The sequence below is a fragment of the Canis lupus genome, chromosome 5, assembly GCF_048164855.1.
Source record: "Canis lupus baileyi chromosome 5, mCanLup2.hap1, whole genome shotgun sequence".
In the NCBI taxonomy this organism is placed as follows: Eukaryota; Metazoa; Chordata; class Mammalia; order Carnivora; family Canidae; genus Canis; species Canis lupus.
In genome coordinates, this window is record NC_132842.1 from 31,259,970 (window position 1) to 31,274,868 (window position 14,899).

Below are 14,899 nucleotides of genomic sequence, written 5' to 3' on the forward strand. Positions count from 1 at the left end.
CCCCGACACACCCCACTCTCTGTCACCTGCCGGAGCAGAGGACCCAGCACGAGGCCTCCAGGACCACGCAGCGTCCCCGCTGCACCCCAGGTGCATCACAACACTAGGCTCCCCGGCCTCCAGCCTCTCCACTGGGGCTTCCCGTCTCTGCACCTGACTCCCCGCCCCCAGACTTCTGCCCTGACCTCCTCTCTCCCTCACACCAGCATCTGTTCCTGCCAGCGCCACCCTCCACGGACATCCTCGCTGCCACCGCGGATGAGGCTGGTCCCTGCTCTTCCGTGGCTGGGTACTGCTGCCCCCCTCCCCGTGTCCCCATCCCCCGCGCTGTGGCTCTCCCCCCACCATGGCCCTCCCCGCTGCCCCACCAGCAGCACCCACCTACACGCACCTGCTTGCCGCTCAGATCACGGCCACGGCCTCAGACACGTGCAAGCGCTGCACTTACATGGTCACTCTTTTTACCAAACCAGCCCTGCATTCCCTCGCCCCCTCAGCGACATCTAGAACCGGGATGGCACTTACATGAGTATCCACACCCGCCGTCAAGGCCCACCTGCGCTCCCACCCTGCAGTCCTCTCTCCCACCCGGGGTGCCACTAATTGCTCACACCCGTCCTCCCCAAGGGTGCACTGCAGATGCCCCCAGAGGACGACCCCAGTTAGACACGCTCCCCTCCTGTGCTCCCTCCCCGTCTCCTGTCCTCCTCCCTCAGCTCCTGACTATATCCCACCCTTCACCTAATGCCACCCTCTCTTACAAATCACCGCGGGGACCGGCCCATTGGGATGCCCAGCCTTCACCCCTCCATCCCCACCCATGCTGTGACCCCCTCGCTCATGGACCAGCTGTCACTCACTGGCTTCCTCCTCATTACTCTGGGATTCCCTATGCTCAGTATGGACACCGCCACCGTGTCTGCATCCTCTGCCAACACCACTTGCAAGCCTCCCCCAGCCCAGATATGTTCCTCAGGAAGGGACGTCGCCCGTCCCAAAGACGACTGGCATGGCAGGCCAAACTTGCAGAGGCCAAGTGGCAAATGTCTCGGGCTTTCATCTCTCAAATGACATAGACACCACGAGCCATTGGCCTCCTAAGTCAAGGACGGGGCTCACTAGCTAAGATGGTGTCAGGCAACTGTTTCGTGGTTGGCTTCACACCGGCTGACAGCGGAAGTGTTTGCAAAATCCTAAGAACCTTCCATGAGGTGTCCGCGCATGACGTGAGCCAAGCCGCCCCGCAAGTGCCTTGCTATTACTAAAGCAAGTTTCGCATTATTTCCCTTCATGCCACATTACTCCAAGCCCCAAATGCTTCCCAGTGTGTCATGGATTTATGTTCATGCTCACCAAATGGGCCATCTGGCAATGGGCCACCTGGCAATGCGCCGTGCATCAAGGGGTCGTCATGACCAACTGAGGAGTAGACCCATGCTGTGGTTTTCTTAAATGCTATGGATGCATGGGGACCAGGTCTCACCCTATACCTACCAGTGCCTTCCATTACAGAGGTCCCCACTACCCGAATCTCCCCAGTGAACCCCACCCTGAGTGTTAGATAACACTGGTTAGATTTCCCCTGGTCATGGAAAGCGTGATGGGGCCAACTGCATGAAACATACTTTTTTTTTTTAAGATTTTATTTATTCATGAGAGACACACACACACAGAGAGAGAGAGAGAGAGAGAGAGAGGCAGAGACACAGGCAGGGAGAAGCAGGCTCCATGCAGGGAGCCCGACGTGGGACTCGATCCTGGGACTCCAGGATCATGCCCTGGGCCAAAGGCAGGTGCTAAACTGCTGAGCCACCCAGGGATCATACTTTTTTATTTGATGATTATTATTGTAAAGTAATCTCTACACCCAGCGTGGGGCTAGAGCTCATGACCCCAAGATCAAGAGCCACATGCTCCACCAAACAAGCTGGCCAGGCCCCCAAACATAGTTTAAATTTTTGTAAACGGATACTTTAACACCCACAAAAGGGGAACAAGGCTCCTCAGATTACCTTGGCCCATCCAGAAGCATGTTGAAACTTTAATAGCTCCAGGCCACATGCTCTGCTAGTCGCACGTGGGAGCCTGTTGAGCCGAGCCCAGCCAATCCGAAGCCTGCTTGCCCTGCCTGACCCGATGCTTCCCAGATCCCGCATGCTCTGCTCCTCTGGCCCACAGCTCTGCTCTTATTATGGTGTCCTCAGCACCAGCCCCAGTGGCTCTCCGGAGTGACCCGAGGGGCACGTTGCATCCTCGGCAACTGTGAGTACCAAGTGACCTTTAAACCTCCCGGCTCTCTGTCCCCTGACTGCATCTTTGATTTCAGGTTTCGGTCCCTGTGGCCAGGCTGCTTTGCAAATGCAGTTTCCAACACCTGGCCGTGACAGATGAGATCGTCGTCCCCTCCTCGCACCTACCCACGATGGACGGCATGAGGCATTGATTTTCGGCCACTCAGGTGGCTTTAGGCTGACCTCTCTCAGGACTCGGATTAGCTTTGAATGCTAGTGAATCCCAACGTCCTGTATGTGTGGACATTAGGCTTAGTCTTCTGTGCAATGAAGGCCTCCTCCTCTAATACCAATGTTTGGAAACTATTTGTCTTTTTCTGGTCAATATCTCAGAGCTCTCTTAGGTTATAAATACCAGCTCCCTTTCATCTAGTTGATAAATGTCTTCCAGCTTATTCATTTGCTTGTTAATTCTGACAAAAGTGAATTTTGTCATGCCGAGTTTTCCTGTTTGTGTGTTCAAATACGTTTATTCCTTCTTTCATAGCATCTGATTTCCCGGTCTAACAAGATCTTCTCACCCACAAGATTGTGCCTTAGAGTTTCTTGTAAGTATTTTTCTTCTCTCCTTTTATACTTTATCTAGAATTACTTACATATATGGTGAAAGAGGGGAAATCCAACCCTACTGTCTTTGAAGTGGACAGGCATTTATTCTAGTACCATATGTTAAATAATTCATTACTCTTCTCTGGATTTATACCCACCCAGTTAATTCATACCTTAAATTCTCACATAAATAAAAGCTAATTTGGAATTTTCTGTTCTGTTCCATGAGAATTTTGTGTAACTTTATACCAATATGATTTTACTTTATTTTTGCTTATTTAAAATCAATTAATCTATACTGTATTATTAGTTTCAGAGGTGAAATTCAGTGATTCATAGATACATATAACACCTGGTATTCATTCCATCATATGCCCTCCTTCATGCCCATCATCCAGTTACCCCATCTCCCCACCTGCCTCCACTCCAGCGACCCTCAGTTTGTTCCCTATAATTAAGAATCTCTTACGGTTTGTCTCCCTCTCTGATGCCATCTTATTTTATTTTTCTTTCCCTTCCTCTACATTTATCTGTTTTGTTTCTTAAATTCCACATATGAGTGAAATCATATGGTATTTGTCTTTCTCTGGCTTACTTCACTTAGCATTATACCCTCTAGTTCCATCTATGTCATTGCAAATGGCAAGATTTCATCCTTTTTTTTTTTGTTTTTTTTCTTTTTTTTTTTTTAAGATTTATTTATTCATTCATTCAGAGAGAGTGAGAGAGAGGCAGAGACACAGGCAGAGGGAGAAGCAGGCCCCATGCAGGAAGCCTGATGTGGGACTTGATCCCAGGTCTCCAGGATCACACCCCAGGCTGCAGGCAGCACCGAACCGCTGTGTCACCGGGGCTGCCCTTCATCCTTTTTTGATGGCTGAGTACCAATACAATTATTTAGATAATCTTGGCTTTGTAATAAGTTCTGAGGTACAGTCAAGAAAGTGTCTGTCACTGATACTTTCCATGAATTTTCTTTCCATGAATTTTCTCTCTGGTATTAATTTTTTTCATATATACCAGAAAAAATTGTATACAATCTTAAAAATTGGACTTTTAGGGGAATTTGAATTAAAATCATGTGGGTATATATATTATTTTATGGGAATTTAAATTTTAATAAACTGTCCAAAATTTTGTACATTTTCACTTGTTCAGATATTATTTATGCCTTCAATGATATTTTATAGTTTTGTTCCCCTGTAGAAGCTCCATCACTCTTGTTAAATTTATTCCTAAATATTTTGAAGTTGTTATGATTGAAATGCAGGGAATACTTTGCTCATTTCCATTTTGTGGTGCTTTGGTGCAAGTTTTGTGTATTTGCCTTGTACCCAATTACAGAAGTCTCTAGAATATTCTAGTATATTCTTTTCTTTTGTATTATATTTGTACCCTGTAACACAATTATACTATGGTTAGTGAATTCTAAAGTATGTCTATTTCCACAGTATAACACCTTTTTTTATTATCAGATTTTAGTTAAATGATTTTAGTATTTTGTAGTCCAGAAAATCGCTGTTGTTTTTGGTAAATTCATACTATTTCTTTTAACATGATTTAATTTGTACAAACATTTCTAGTTTGTTGATATAATTGATATGTGACCTTGTGGAAGTTTAAGGTGGACAATGTGATGATTCAGTACACGTATATGTTGGAAAACGATTGTTACAGTAAAGTTAGTTAATACATCTACTACCTCACACATTTACTTTTGGGGGAGGAGTGGTGAGAGCATTTAAGATTTACTATCTTGGCAATTTTCAGGTGTATACTACAGTGCGATTAGCTTGAGTCACCATGCTGTTTAGATCCCCAGAACTTTTTCATTCTACAAGAGAAACTTTGTACCTTTGACCACCTTTACCCATTCCCCCCTACATAGCCCTGGCCAGGCAACCACCATTCTACTCTCTGTTTCTGTAAGTTCAGCATTTTTATTGTAGATTGTGTAGATTTTTAAGATTCTACACATTCTATTGGAAATGAAACCGAGGACATTTTAAACATTTATGTATCATTAGAAAATAATAATGCCAAAAGTACATTTTATGAAAAGTAAAAATATTTTCCAAAAAAAAAAAATCCATTAGGGATAAGAGTGAAATCATTTGGTATTTTTGAAAACAGAATGAGTAGCCTAACAGAAGGCAGCTAGAATATCAAATCTGCTTCTGCGTCCAGTCTGGTACAATACCCCACACCCTACAAACCTCTGGAAAACCTCCACTGCATACATGTGAGATCATGAGGACCAAAAAGGAAAATGGTACCCTGGTATCATGATGATAGTCTTTTTCATATGCCCCAAAAAGGGATTTTAGGGTCCTCCATGGGTCCTGTGACTACACTCTGAGAACTACTGCTTTGAAATTCAGATGAAACCAGCTTCCTATAGTCCTTGGCCACCAGAGCTCTTCAACGTTTGAAATTAGCAGGCATGTTATAGTGAATATAAGTAATAATAAGAAAAAGAAAGAAAAGTGGTGGAAAAAGGCTACACAGTACTTGATATAAATTACCATGAGGATAAAAAAGTTTGTACTAGTGGCACGGGGAAGGATTCATGAGGGAGCCTGGTTCTGACGCTGTAGGTGATTGAGGTTGAACCAACTAACCCTGGTGTGATGTTTTGCCTTAAGAATCTGGGTTAAGAATGTGAGTGTAAGTTAAGATAATTGTAATCTTGGATTTTGCATAGATTATGAAAGGGACCCATTGGGAAAATCCCAATCCTAGTGTTCTTGAAACCCTTAACCTAGAGCCAATTGTTTTAGCCATGGGGAACATATATAATTGGTTTATCTTGAGTTAGTTGCTCAACTCATAACCACTAATTGTGTCTAAAGATGCAGGCTCTGTAAGTTGGTTGGCATAACTGGAGCTCCTATGGCAGGACAGGTCACGTTTCTCTTACAGAATCCATACGTACTAGGAATTATCTTGCTCTCTGAGCACATTTCTTATAGAAAAACTGCAAGATTGGGAGCACCAGTTGCTCAAAGATAGGGAACCAGAATGCATGAAGGAAAGGTACAGTGATATTACAGAAGGTTTTGACAAATGCCACAAAGATGCCAAGTGTTAGGTTAGGTTTTTCCTTGCTGGAGAATCACGTCTGCCAGTTGATTAGAGTAGGTCTAAAGCACCTCTATGACTGGAGGGGAATGGTATCTCCAATTAATTGTCCTTAGTTTCCTGCTAGGTAGATTAAGCTTACTCTATCAATCAAAACATGGAAACCGATTTTTACTGAACAACTAAAAATTGGTTAAATTTTGGAAAAATCATCTCCTAAGCAGTTTTTTCCCCCAAGATTTTATTTATTTATTCATGAGAGACACAGTGAGAGAGGCAGAGACACAGGCAGAGGGAGAAGCAGGTTCCTCGCAGGGAGCCCGATGTGGGGCTCGATCCTGGATTCCAGGATCACAGCCTGAGCTGAAGGCAGATGCTCAACTCCTGAGCCATGCAGGTGTCCCTCCTAAGCAGTTTGTATTGAAATTACAATTTTAACATCACCGATGAAAGAAACTTCAGAAAAACATACAAAAGCAATGATTGTAAAGTATATTACTAGACGAACACTGAAATTTCCTTCGAAAAAGTTTGGAACTCCGGAGTCTATTTGAAAGCTTGCCACATCCAGGGAAAAGCTTGGCTGGTACATTGAGCTAATATTGAATGGTTAGAGCCCTCAGGGCGGTAGTTTCAATGCATCCCCTGCCCTCCACCCCCAGTCTGCAGCAGGCTGCCGTAAGGATAGAAACCAGAGGTTCTGACACAGTTTGCTGGATCCATGGTGGGCAGTAAGGAACCTGTCCTCTGCGTATCAGTGTTCTGTGTTTTGAAGGTGGGTTATTGCTTCTGCTTGCTGCCTGCAAATACAAAGGCTGTTGCCATTGTTTTATGCCCCACAGGCTAAAGCGGATTCCAGCAGATTTAAGGGAGCCATCTCTGCTTTGGGGGGTATTCGAAAACACTGCTGTCTAGGGTCTGAGTTTGTGGGAGGAGCTAGCGTCATTCAGTTCACTGTGCACTTAGCCACACGGAATGGAGGCCGAGGCAATGATATCATGGAGCAGTCCAGCTCAACACCCAGCAAAGCCATACATTGAAAACCCACAGCTGACATCACGCTCGATGCTGGAAGGCTCAACGCATTCCTCCTAAGACCAGGAGCAAGACAGGATGCCCTTTCCCACCACTGCTACTTGACATTTTCTTGGACACTCTACCCAGAGCTGTGAGATAAGCAACAGAGACAAAGGACATCCAGATTGGGAAGGATGAGGTAAAACTATTCTTGATCACAGATGATGTGACCTTACAGTATAGCCAAGCCCCAAGAGTTCATAAGGAAACTCGTAGAGCTGATAAACAAACTCAGCCAAGTCGCAAGTTGCAAGACGAACACACCAAGATTAGTTGTGTTTCTGTACATCGGTAGTGAACTCTCCAAAAGGAAATGTCTTGACAGGTACAGTGTTTTTGTTGGGGACGACAAAAATGTTTTGCCTATAGTTAGTGGTGATGGTTGTACAAGATTGTGAATCTGTTTAATGCCACTGGACTGTGTACTGACACATGGTCCACATGATAAACATCGTTAGGCAGATTTTACCACAGTTAAAACATAATCTATAGAAAGATCATTGCAGATATTATAATAATGTCTAGTAATTATACGGAGCAGAGATCCACAACGTGAAACAGCTCACTGCCTGTTCACGTATGGTCACAAGCTACAAATGGCATAGACAGTTTTTTTAATGGCTGAAAAATCCAAAAAGTGAATAATACTTCAGGACACTTGAAAATTATGTGAATTCCAACTTTCACTATTCAGAAATAAAATATTTTGGAACAAAAGATTTGCCCAAATTGCAGGATTTGGATGATTTATTTATCCTTTGGGGCCCTAGTATAATTGTCTCTCCCCAGGTGGTACAAATCTAAACCACTGATCACCAAAATGACCTCTTTTTTTTATGGTAAAACTTTACTTTCTACACACTTTAAAAAAATGTGCCAGTGGCTTTTGCCTTCTTTATAGGATTCGGTATTTTTGCAATCTGGTATCTCGTGAATTGACATGTCTTCAGAGGCTCCATTCATCAGTGTTATGGGACCCATAGGATTTAATCATCTCTCTTCCGTGCTCTTAAGCACTTCCCATGTTTGAGTAATGAGTGAGCACTGGAGCACTGACCTGTCACTTGTGTGGCCACTGGTGGATTCCCTGTTCCCATCCTTGGCACATTTCCTGCTCATGCACCTGCCACCATCCTTCCCATTCAGCACTCTTTCAAGGCTCCTGGGCTTATATCAATGTCCTGCTTGCCAAAATAGAGAAATGTCAGAGCTCCACTTTATAACCTGCCATTGATATAAAGGAAGAAAAAATAATCATGTACATTCACCTTCCCTCACTTATTAAAATTGGTGACAAATTCAACATGTTTTATTTTTGCTCATCTTGCTTTTGTATTTCAACTGCCCTTTCCTAACCTTTATATTAATTTTTTGCTTTTCACTGTAACTATGAACTCATAATTAATTTTCACAGAATCGACATCTTCCAAATAATGATGTTAACATTATTTTCAAAATGTCACAAGTGGTCTGGTGAGATTCCTTCTGTGGACGCCTTGTTTTATCAGCATTGTTGTTGGCATTGTAAGCTTCGATTTTTGGCAACAACACAGTATTTAACTCTATCCTGAATTTCCCTGATGCACAATACAAATAGCTACTTTCTAAGAAGGTAGATTTCTTTTTGGAGGAAAGGGCTAGAGAGTAAACTCTGGTCAATGGTATCGCATATGAAAATTGGTGGTAGGTGGAGATGCTACTTGAATCCTATTTGCTTCCCTTAGGCAGGACAGAGCTGGAGACAGTATTTTAAGCATGATTTTAGATGTGTGAACTCATACAATTTTTTCCAATTTAATATATCATGTTTCTTACAGTGTGAGGCATTGTCACCCACTCATATCTTCTCCTATATTGTGTTTCTTTATTTAAAAAGTTGATTAAAGGAAATTACAGTAAAATGGAGAAATCAGCAGGCAAATAGAAACAGGTTTAAAGACCGTTGAGAATCAATGCTGGCAATTGCAGATGTTGAATAATGATGGTAGTCTGTATCAAAGTCCAGAAAATACCACCCAGTGTTTCATAATTAAACTATTCATTGGATGACCTATGCAACCAAGGGAAAGGCGCCAGTAGCTGAGCTGGCTTTGTCTTAGAAGAATTTCTAAACTCAGCATGGCAGAGACGGAGAAGTTCTAGATGGTGGGGGCAAGACAAGAAGTCTAAGGGAAACGACAGGAGAGGTCTGAACAGAGGAGGCCGGGGGAGCTGGTTGAGAAGGCATTTTGGGGACTCTAAATTTGTGCAGGCTGAGCACCTGCTGGGCAGTTCATTGTGACCAATTATGCAATAAAAACTACAAACCCAGGGCATTTTAACCTGTTTCTTCAAAAATCATACATTTTCTTTCAGGAATCTTAAAAATTGGCTACTCCAGAACAGAGACCAAAAATTGCAATAAAATAATACATATCACAGTAGTTGTCAACATTCTGGAGTTTCATACCCCATGTAAGGCTTGTAAGATGTAGCGATATCTTACTTTATTCACCATCTTTGTAGTGGATATTTTAATGTAATACAATTTAAACAGACTAAATGAAAATGGCATTTCATTTTAATGCATATTTTCCCCACAGAAGCATAATTTTTATTGAGGTATAATGTATACCGTTACGTGTCATAGATGTGCAGTGTGACATTTTGATGTTTGTATAGATTGTGGAATGATGGCCACGGTACGTCTAGGTAGCGTGTATTTCCTGCACATATCCTATGTGTACGTGAGATGGAATAGACTTACTAGAGGTTTAGTGCCTTTTTGAGAGGAGAGGGAAAGGAGATGTTTCAGTGCATCTGAATTAGGCATGAGAGGAAAGGGAAAGACTCTGTAACAGAGTTGGAATCCAGAAATTAATCTAACAGCTTTAGCTAGCCTCTTTTAATGAGATCTGCTCTAATTATTATAGATAATATATTCTAGAAAAGGAATGTGACAGCCCAATAGTCTGTTTAGAAATTTTTCAATGAGGTATCACAATACCATCACATGGTCAATGAGCTAGAGATTGGCATGCTCTGTTGACCAGAGTGTAAACACTGATGGGGCACAGCCTTTTGAGAAATTGGCTTGGAAAAATCAGATAAGAGCTTCAAAATATATATATTTAGTAATTTTCCATAGCATCATAAAATCGAACAAACATCATTTATAATCTCATTTTTTCAAAACTACTGCTTAGGTGGTCTGTGTACTTTCTATTGCTACCCATCATGAAGCAGATAATGTCTGGATTTCAATTGCTCTTTTATCAATTCAAACTCAGAAATATAAGTAAGCTCAGGGTTAGAGCTTCATTAAATAGTTTAAGAACAAAATTAATCAAAGATTAATCATTCTTAGACTGTGTTAGAATAATACAAATGTATCAGGGTTGTCAAATTTAACTCAAAATGGATTGAAGATTTAAATGTAAGACCTAGAACTTTAAGACACTGGAGGAAAACACAGGAGAAAATCTTAGTGATGTTGATCATGATTTCTTGAATAAGACATCAGAAGTGCAGCAACAAAACAGAAATAAACAAGTGGGACTACATCAAATCAAAAAGCTTGTGTGCAGTAAAGGAAACCGTCAACAGAGAGAAAAGGCATTCTCTGGAATGGGAGAAAACATTTGCAAATCATGTATTTGATAAGAGGTTCATTCCAAAATATGATGAGGAATTCCTACAACTTGTTAATAAAGAAACCAATAACCAAAAGACTTGAGTAGACATGTCTCCTAGGAAGACATACAAATGGCCAAGAGGTACGTGAAACGATGATCAACATCACTCGTCCTCAGGGACATGCAGATCAAATCCACGGTATCACTTCCTACCTATTAGGATGGCTATTTACAAAAGATGATGGGTAACAAGTGTTGGAGAAGAAGTGGAGAAATCGGAATTCTCACGAATTGGAATGTCAATGGTACAACCATTTTGGAAAACCCTTGGCAGTTTCTCAGAACGTTAACCATGGGTTTGGTCTATGACTCAGTAATTCCAGGCTTACGTATAGATCCAAGAGAATTGAAAATGCACGTCCACGCAAAACCACGTGCAGAAGTGTTTACAGAAGCATTGTTCCTTGTAAGCAAAAAGTAGAAAAAGCCAAGTGTTTGTCAACTGACGATTGCATAAACACGTGGTACATCTGTACAGAGGATGTTAGTTGGCCATAAAAAGGACTGAAGTACTATTACACACTACAATGTGGATTTACCTTGAAAACATGCTAAGGGAAAGGAAGGGGGTCACAAAATGCCACATAGTGTGTGAATGCATTCAAATAAAATTTCCAGAATAGGCAAATCTGTGGAGACAAAAAGTGGTCGCCAGAGGCCGATGGGAGAAAGGAATGGGGAGATGTTTCTATGAGTTTGGGGTATTGGGGAGGGGTAAGAAAGTACTCTAAAATTGTATACTTGTAACAACGCCGTGAATATACTAAAAACTGTTGACTTGGGTAATTTGAAGGGGGTGATTTTATGGCATGTGACTTACTATGCTATTTTCTCCCCTCTGCAGATGTATTATAATTAGAAGCCAGAAGAGTGCAAAGAGATGAATCTAATGAAACTTAGATCTGTAAAGCTGAACGATGGACTCAGTATGCCTCCACTGGGATTTGGCACCTCTGCTCCTAGCAAGGTAGTCATAATGACGCTGGGGATGGAGGGTGGCAGACACAGGTCCTTATAAGAACCAGAGTTAGGCAAATGCAGGTGGGCCTCATTTTCTTCATTTGTAAGCTTCTCTCCAGGTTAGGTTATTTTGTGCAGTTAGTGAGTTGGTGCTCTTCAAATTTTCAGAGGAATAAAAACACCTGTTAAAAGTCCAGATTTGGGGGCTATACCCACAAAGGTTCTCAATGAGTAGATCTGCGATAGAGCTAAAAAAATCTGCATTTCTCATGAGCTGCCCTTGTGACTCTGATGCTGTTTGTCGACGGGTCACCCTCGGAATGGCACTCTTATCAAGGGACATGGACGTGTATCATCTGTCAGCAGTTCTCACCTGCTCTCCAGTTGTAGCCACGCACAGTCCACTAGAATCAATGAAATCCAGGAGTCTTGATTACCACACGACGGAGACTTCGTGGCGAGTTTGCTTGTGATGTCCTTTTCTGTCAGGTCCAGTGTCCAAGAGATCTCTGTCCACCAGTACTCATAGAATATCTAGAGAAATCTTGGCCACTGAAGGGTCTGGAGAGGACAAGATTAATATTAGAGGGAACGTTGGTGGTCTGGAGTGGAAATATCCTCTTAGAAGCCAGGTTGGTAGTACTGTGCCATGGGGAGAGCCAAGTGGCACTTGGAAATTCTCTCTCTGGAACGCTGAACTCCATGCATGTTTCTCGTTTGAACATTGCAAACTACAAGAGCACACCTTCAGTGGTTCTTGGCGGAGGAGCTTATAACTGTTTAAAGAAAGTTGTAGGATTAGTTCCTCAGCACAGGAGCCACATGGGGTATAATGCTGAGGACTGCAGCAAGGATGCTGGTGCAGAGTATGGCTTTCACTTGGACTTGGCTCTTAAATCTGTGGATGATCAGTTAATCTCCTTGGTGCTAGTTAACTCATCAGGAGTTATAAATTTAAAAGTAACCCAGGGGACATTTTAAGTGAGGGAGGGAGAGGTCATGGAGAGGGAAATTCATGGATAATTTTAAAAGTCCAGCCTGGTAGGCCAGCAGAATGGCAGGCAGCTAAGAGAAATAACCAAGTTGTTTATTGCTTATAGCTATTTTTCTGTAAAAGAGGAGTTTATTTTCTTTTTTTGTCTTTGTCCCTCCTCAAATGTTTGAAGTATTTCTCCAAGTTTAGAAAAGTGAATCATTAATTTATTCTGTATAAAGTTACACCATCATTGCACTGAGGTAATTTTGAGCCTTCGGCTTCTGGATTGCAACCAGTTTAATCATCTCTTACAGAGTGAATTCACTTGGGACTGTAAATCAATAGATTGTGTAAATCCACAGATCATGTAAATCCAGAAGCAGAAGGTTAAAGCCAGTGGCCAGGTGGGTCAGCTCATGAGCTCACGAGATCCAATGGTGAGCACCTTTTCATAATATTCCTAGCTCGAAGTTAGCAGGGGTGGGAGTATTTAACCATAGAAACAGGCCAATACCATAAATCAAGGCTTCTTTTCTTCTTCAGAGAGTCGGTTGTCAAACATTTACCACTAAGGTTATGAGTTGACATTTAGCTCTGACATCTCTAGCTCTCAGCCCTTGGGTAAATGAGGTTCTGCTGAATCGCTCTACATGTGGAACTGGCCATTCCTGTCAAGTAGGTCCTTATCTTCTTATGGTCTTCTAGGTTCCTAAGACTGAAGTGGAAGAGGCCGTCAAGAGAGCAATCGATGTAGGCTACCGCCATTTTGACTCAGCCTATATGTATCTCAATGAAGAAGAGATTGGGAGGGCCATCCAGAGGAAGATTGCTGATGGCACTGTGAAGAGAGAGGACATATTCTACACTTCGAAGGTTCTGTGTACAGTCCCCTCTCTACTGTGACTAATTGACATGTTAGGTCTCTTTCCTATGACGTAGGAAAAAAATACCACAGAACTGCTGTGAGGATGAAAGCAATGTTTGTAAAAATACATATATTTTTTTAAATTTTTAAAAAAGATCTTTTAAAGGGTGTGTGTGCGCACTCAGGCGTACGTGCCAGTGGCGGGGGGCAGAGGGAGAGGGCGAATCTCAAGGAGACTCCCCTCTGAACATGGAGGCTACACAAGGCTCTATCTCTGGACCCTGAGTCAAAATCAAGAGTTAGACGCTTAGCCAAGTGAGCCACCCAGGTGCCCCTATATATATATATTTTTTAACTCTTGAGCCATTTTCTCCTACTATTATTCATATCCGTAGATATCATATCTGAAACAAATAAAAGAATGTATGTATTAAAGTCAGACTGGAAAGGGAATCCAAGAGGCATTTTTCCAGTAGTGTGCATTGAGCTAAGTACTGCTAGAACCGGATATTTAAATATGAGGTAAAGTACCCAAGAAGAAACACTTGAAGTCCACTCAAGTGAATCCTAGGCAAGTCTGTGAACAGATATCTCTTCCTTCTCAATCCAGAGGATGAGGCTCTATGACTCTGTTACACACAGTATCATCATCTTATTCTCATCTGTTTATATCCTTTCCAGAGGGTCCTCTGGTTTCCTTATTTTTAGCAATTTTGATTGATTTTCCCTAAATTGTTACTTCCTAAAATAAGCTAAAGTACCCCCCCCCTCAAATTCCTATAGGGCCTAATTTTCTTTGGAACCCTGAACCATTTAATACAGTCAAGATGCAATTTCCTGATTCACAACTACTTGAAGTTCTTGCTTAAAATGCAATTTTCTGGTTCAATCTCCAGATACTGTGATTTATTATATTTGAGGTAGAACCCAGGAGTGTGTTCTTTACAGGCAAACCAAATAATTCCTTTACATTCTAACATTTGAAACCCTCCGTGCAAGGCCATACTATTTTTTTTCTTCCTTGTGGTCTTAATTCAGAATGAAACAGAAGCTATGAGGAACACAACTTAGGAGCTTGGCAGAGTGATTTGTCACTTCCCAATGACAGCAAGTGGGTTTGTGGTTTTTATTATTTATTTGCCATTTTATTCATTTCTCCTAAAGATTTTTTTTAAGCTGAATCAGATAGTTTTATTTGGTTCTGCTTAGGCTAGAGCTAGGCAGCAAGTCCCTAAGGACTCAACTAGGCCGTATTAAAATACAGCAATTTTTTAAAAAAATTGAAGAAGAATTAAAAGATAGCACTTCTGTTATGGAATCAGAGTGGACATATAATGTTCTATTAGTTCCAGGTGTACAAGAGAGTGGTTTGACAGGTCTATATATTTCGGAAAGCTCGCCACGATAAGCGTAGCCGCCATCTGTC

General features: G+C 42.0%; 1 protein-coding gene across 5 annotated transcripts in view; it reads left to right on the top strand.

The window, feature by feature from the left end:
* The window catches only part of LOC140633436 (estradiol 17 beta-dehydrogenase 5-like), a 29,943-nt gene that overhangs the window by 1,710 nt on the left and 13,334 nt on the right, over positions 1–14,899 (top strand). For 2 of the 5 annotated variants that reach the window (XM_072825937.1, XM_072825936.1), the window contains 3 exons: positions 2,779–2,839; positions 11,517–11,639; positions 13,314–13,481. In XM_072825937.1, the coding sequence (XP_072682038.1) occupies positions 11,553–11,639; positions 13,314–13,481 (255 nt within the window). In that variant the 5' untranslated portion in view covers positions 2,779–2,839; positions 11,517–11,552. Of the gene's footprint in view, positions 1–1,616; positions 2,263–2,778; positions 2,840–11,516; positions 11,640–12,891; positions 13,046–13,313; positions 13,482–14,899 lie in introns of those variants that run through there. The other 3 variants (XM_072825935.1, XM_072825939.1, XM_072825938.1) reach the window with 3 other exon arrangements.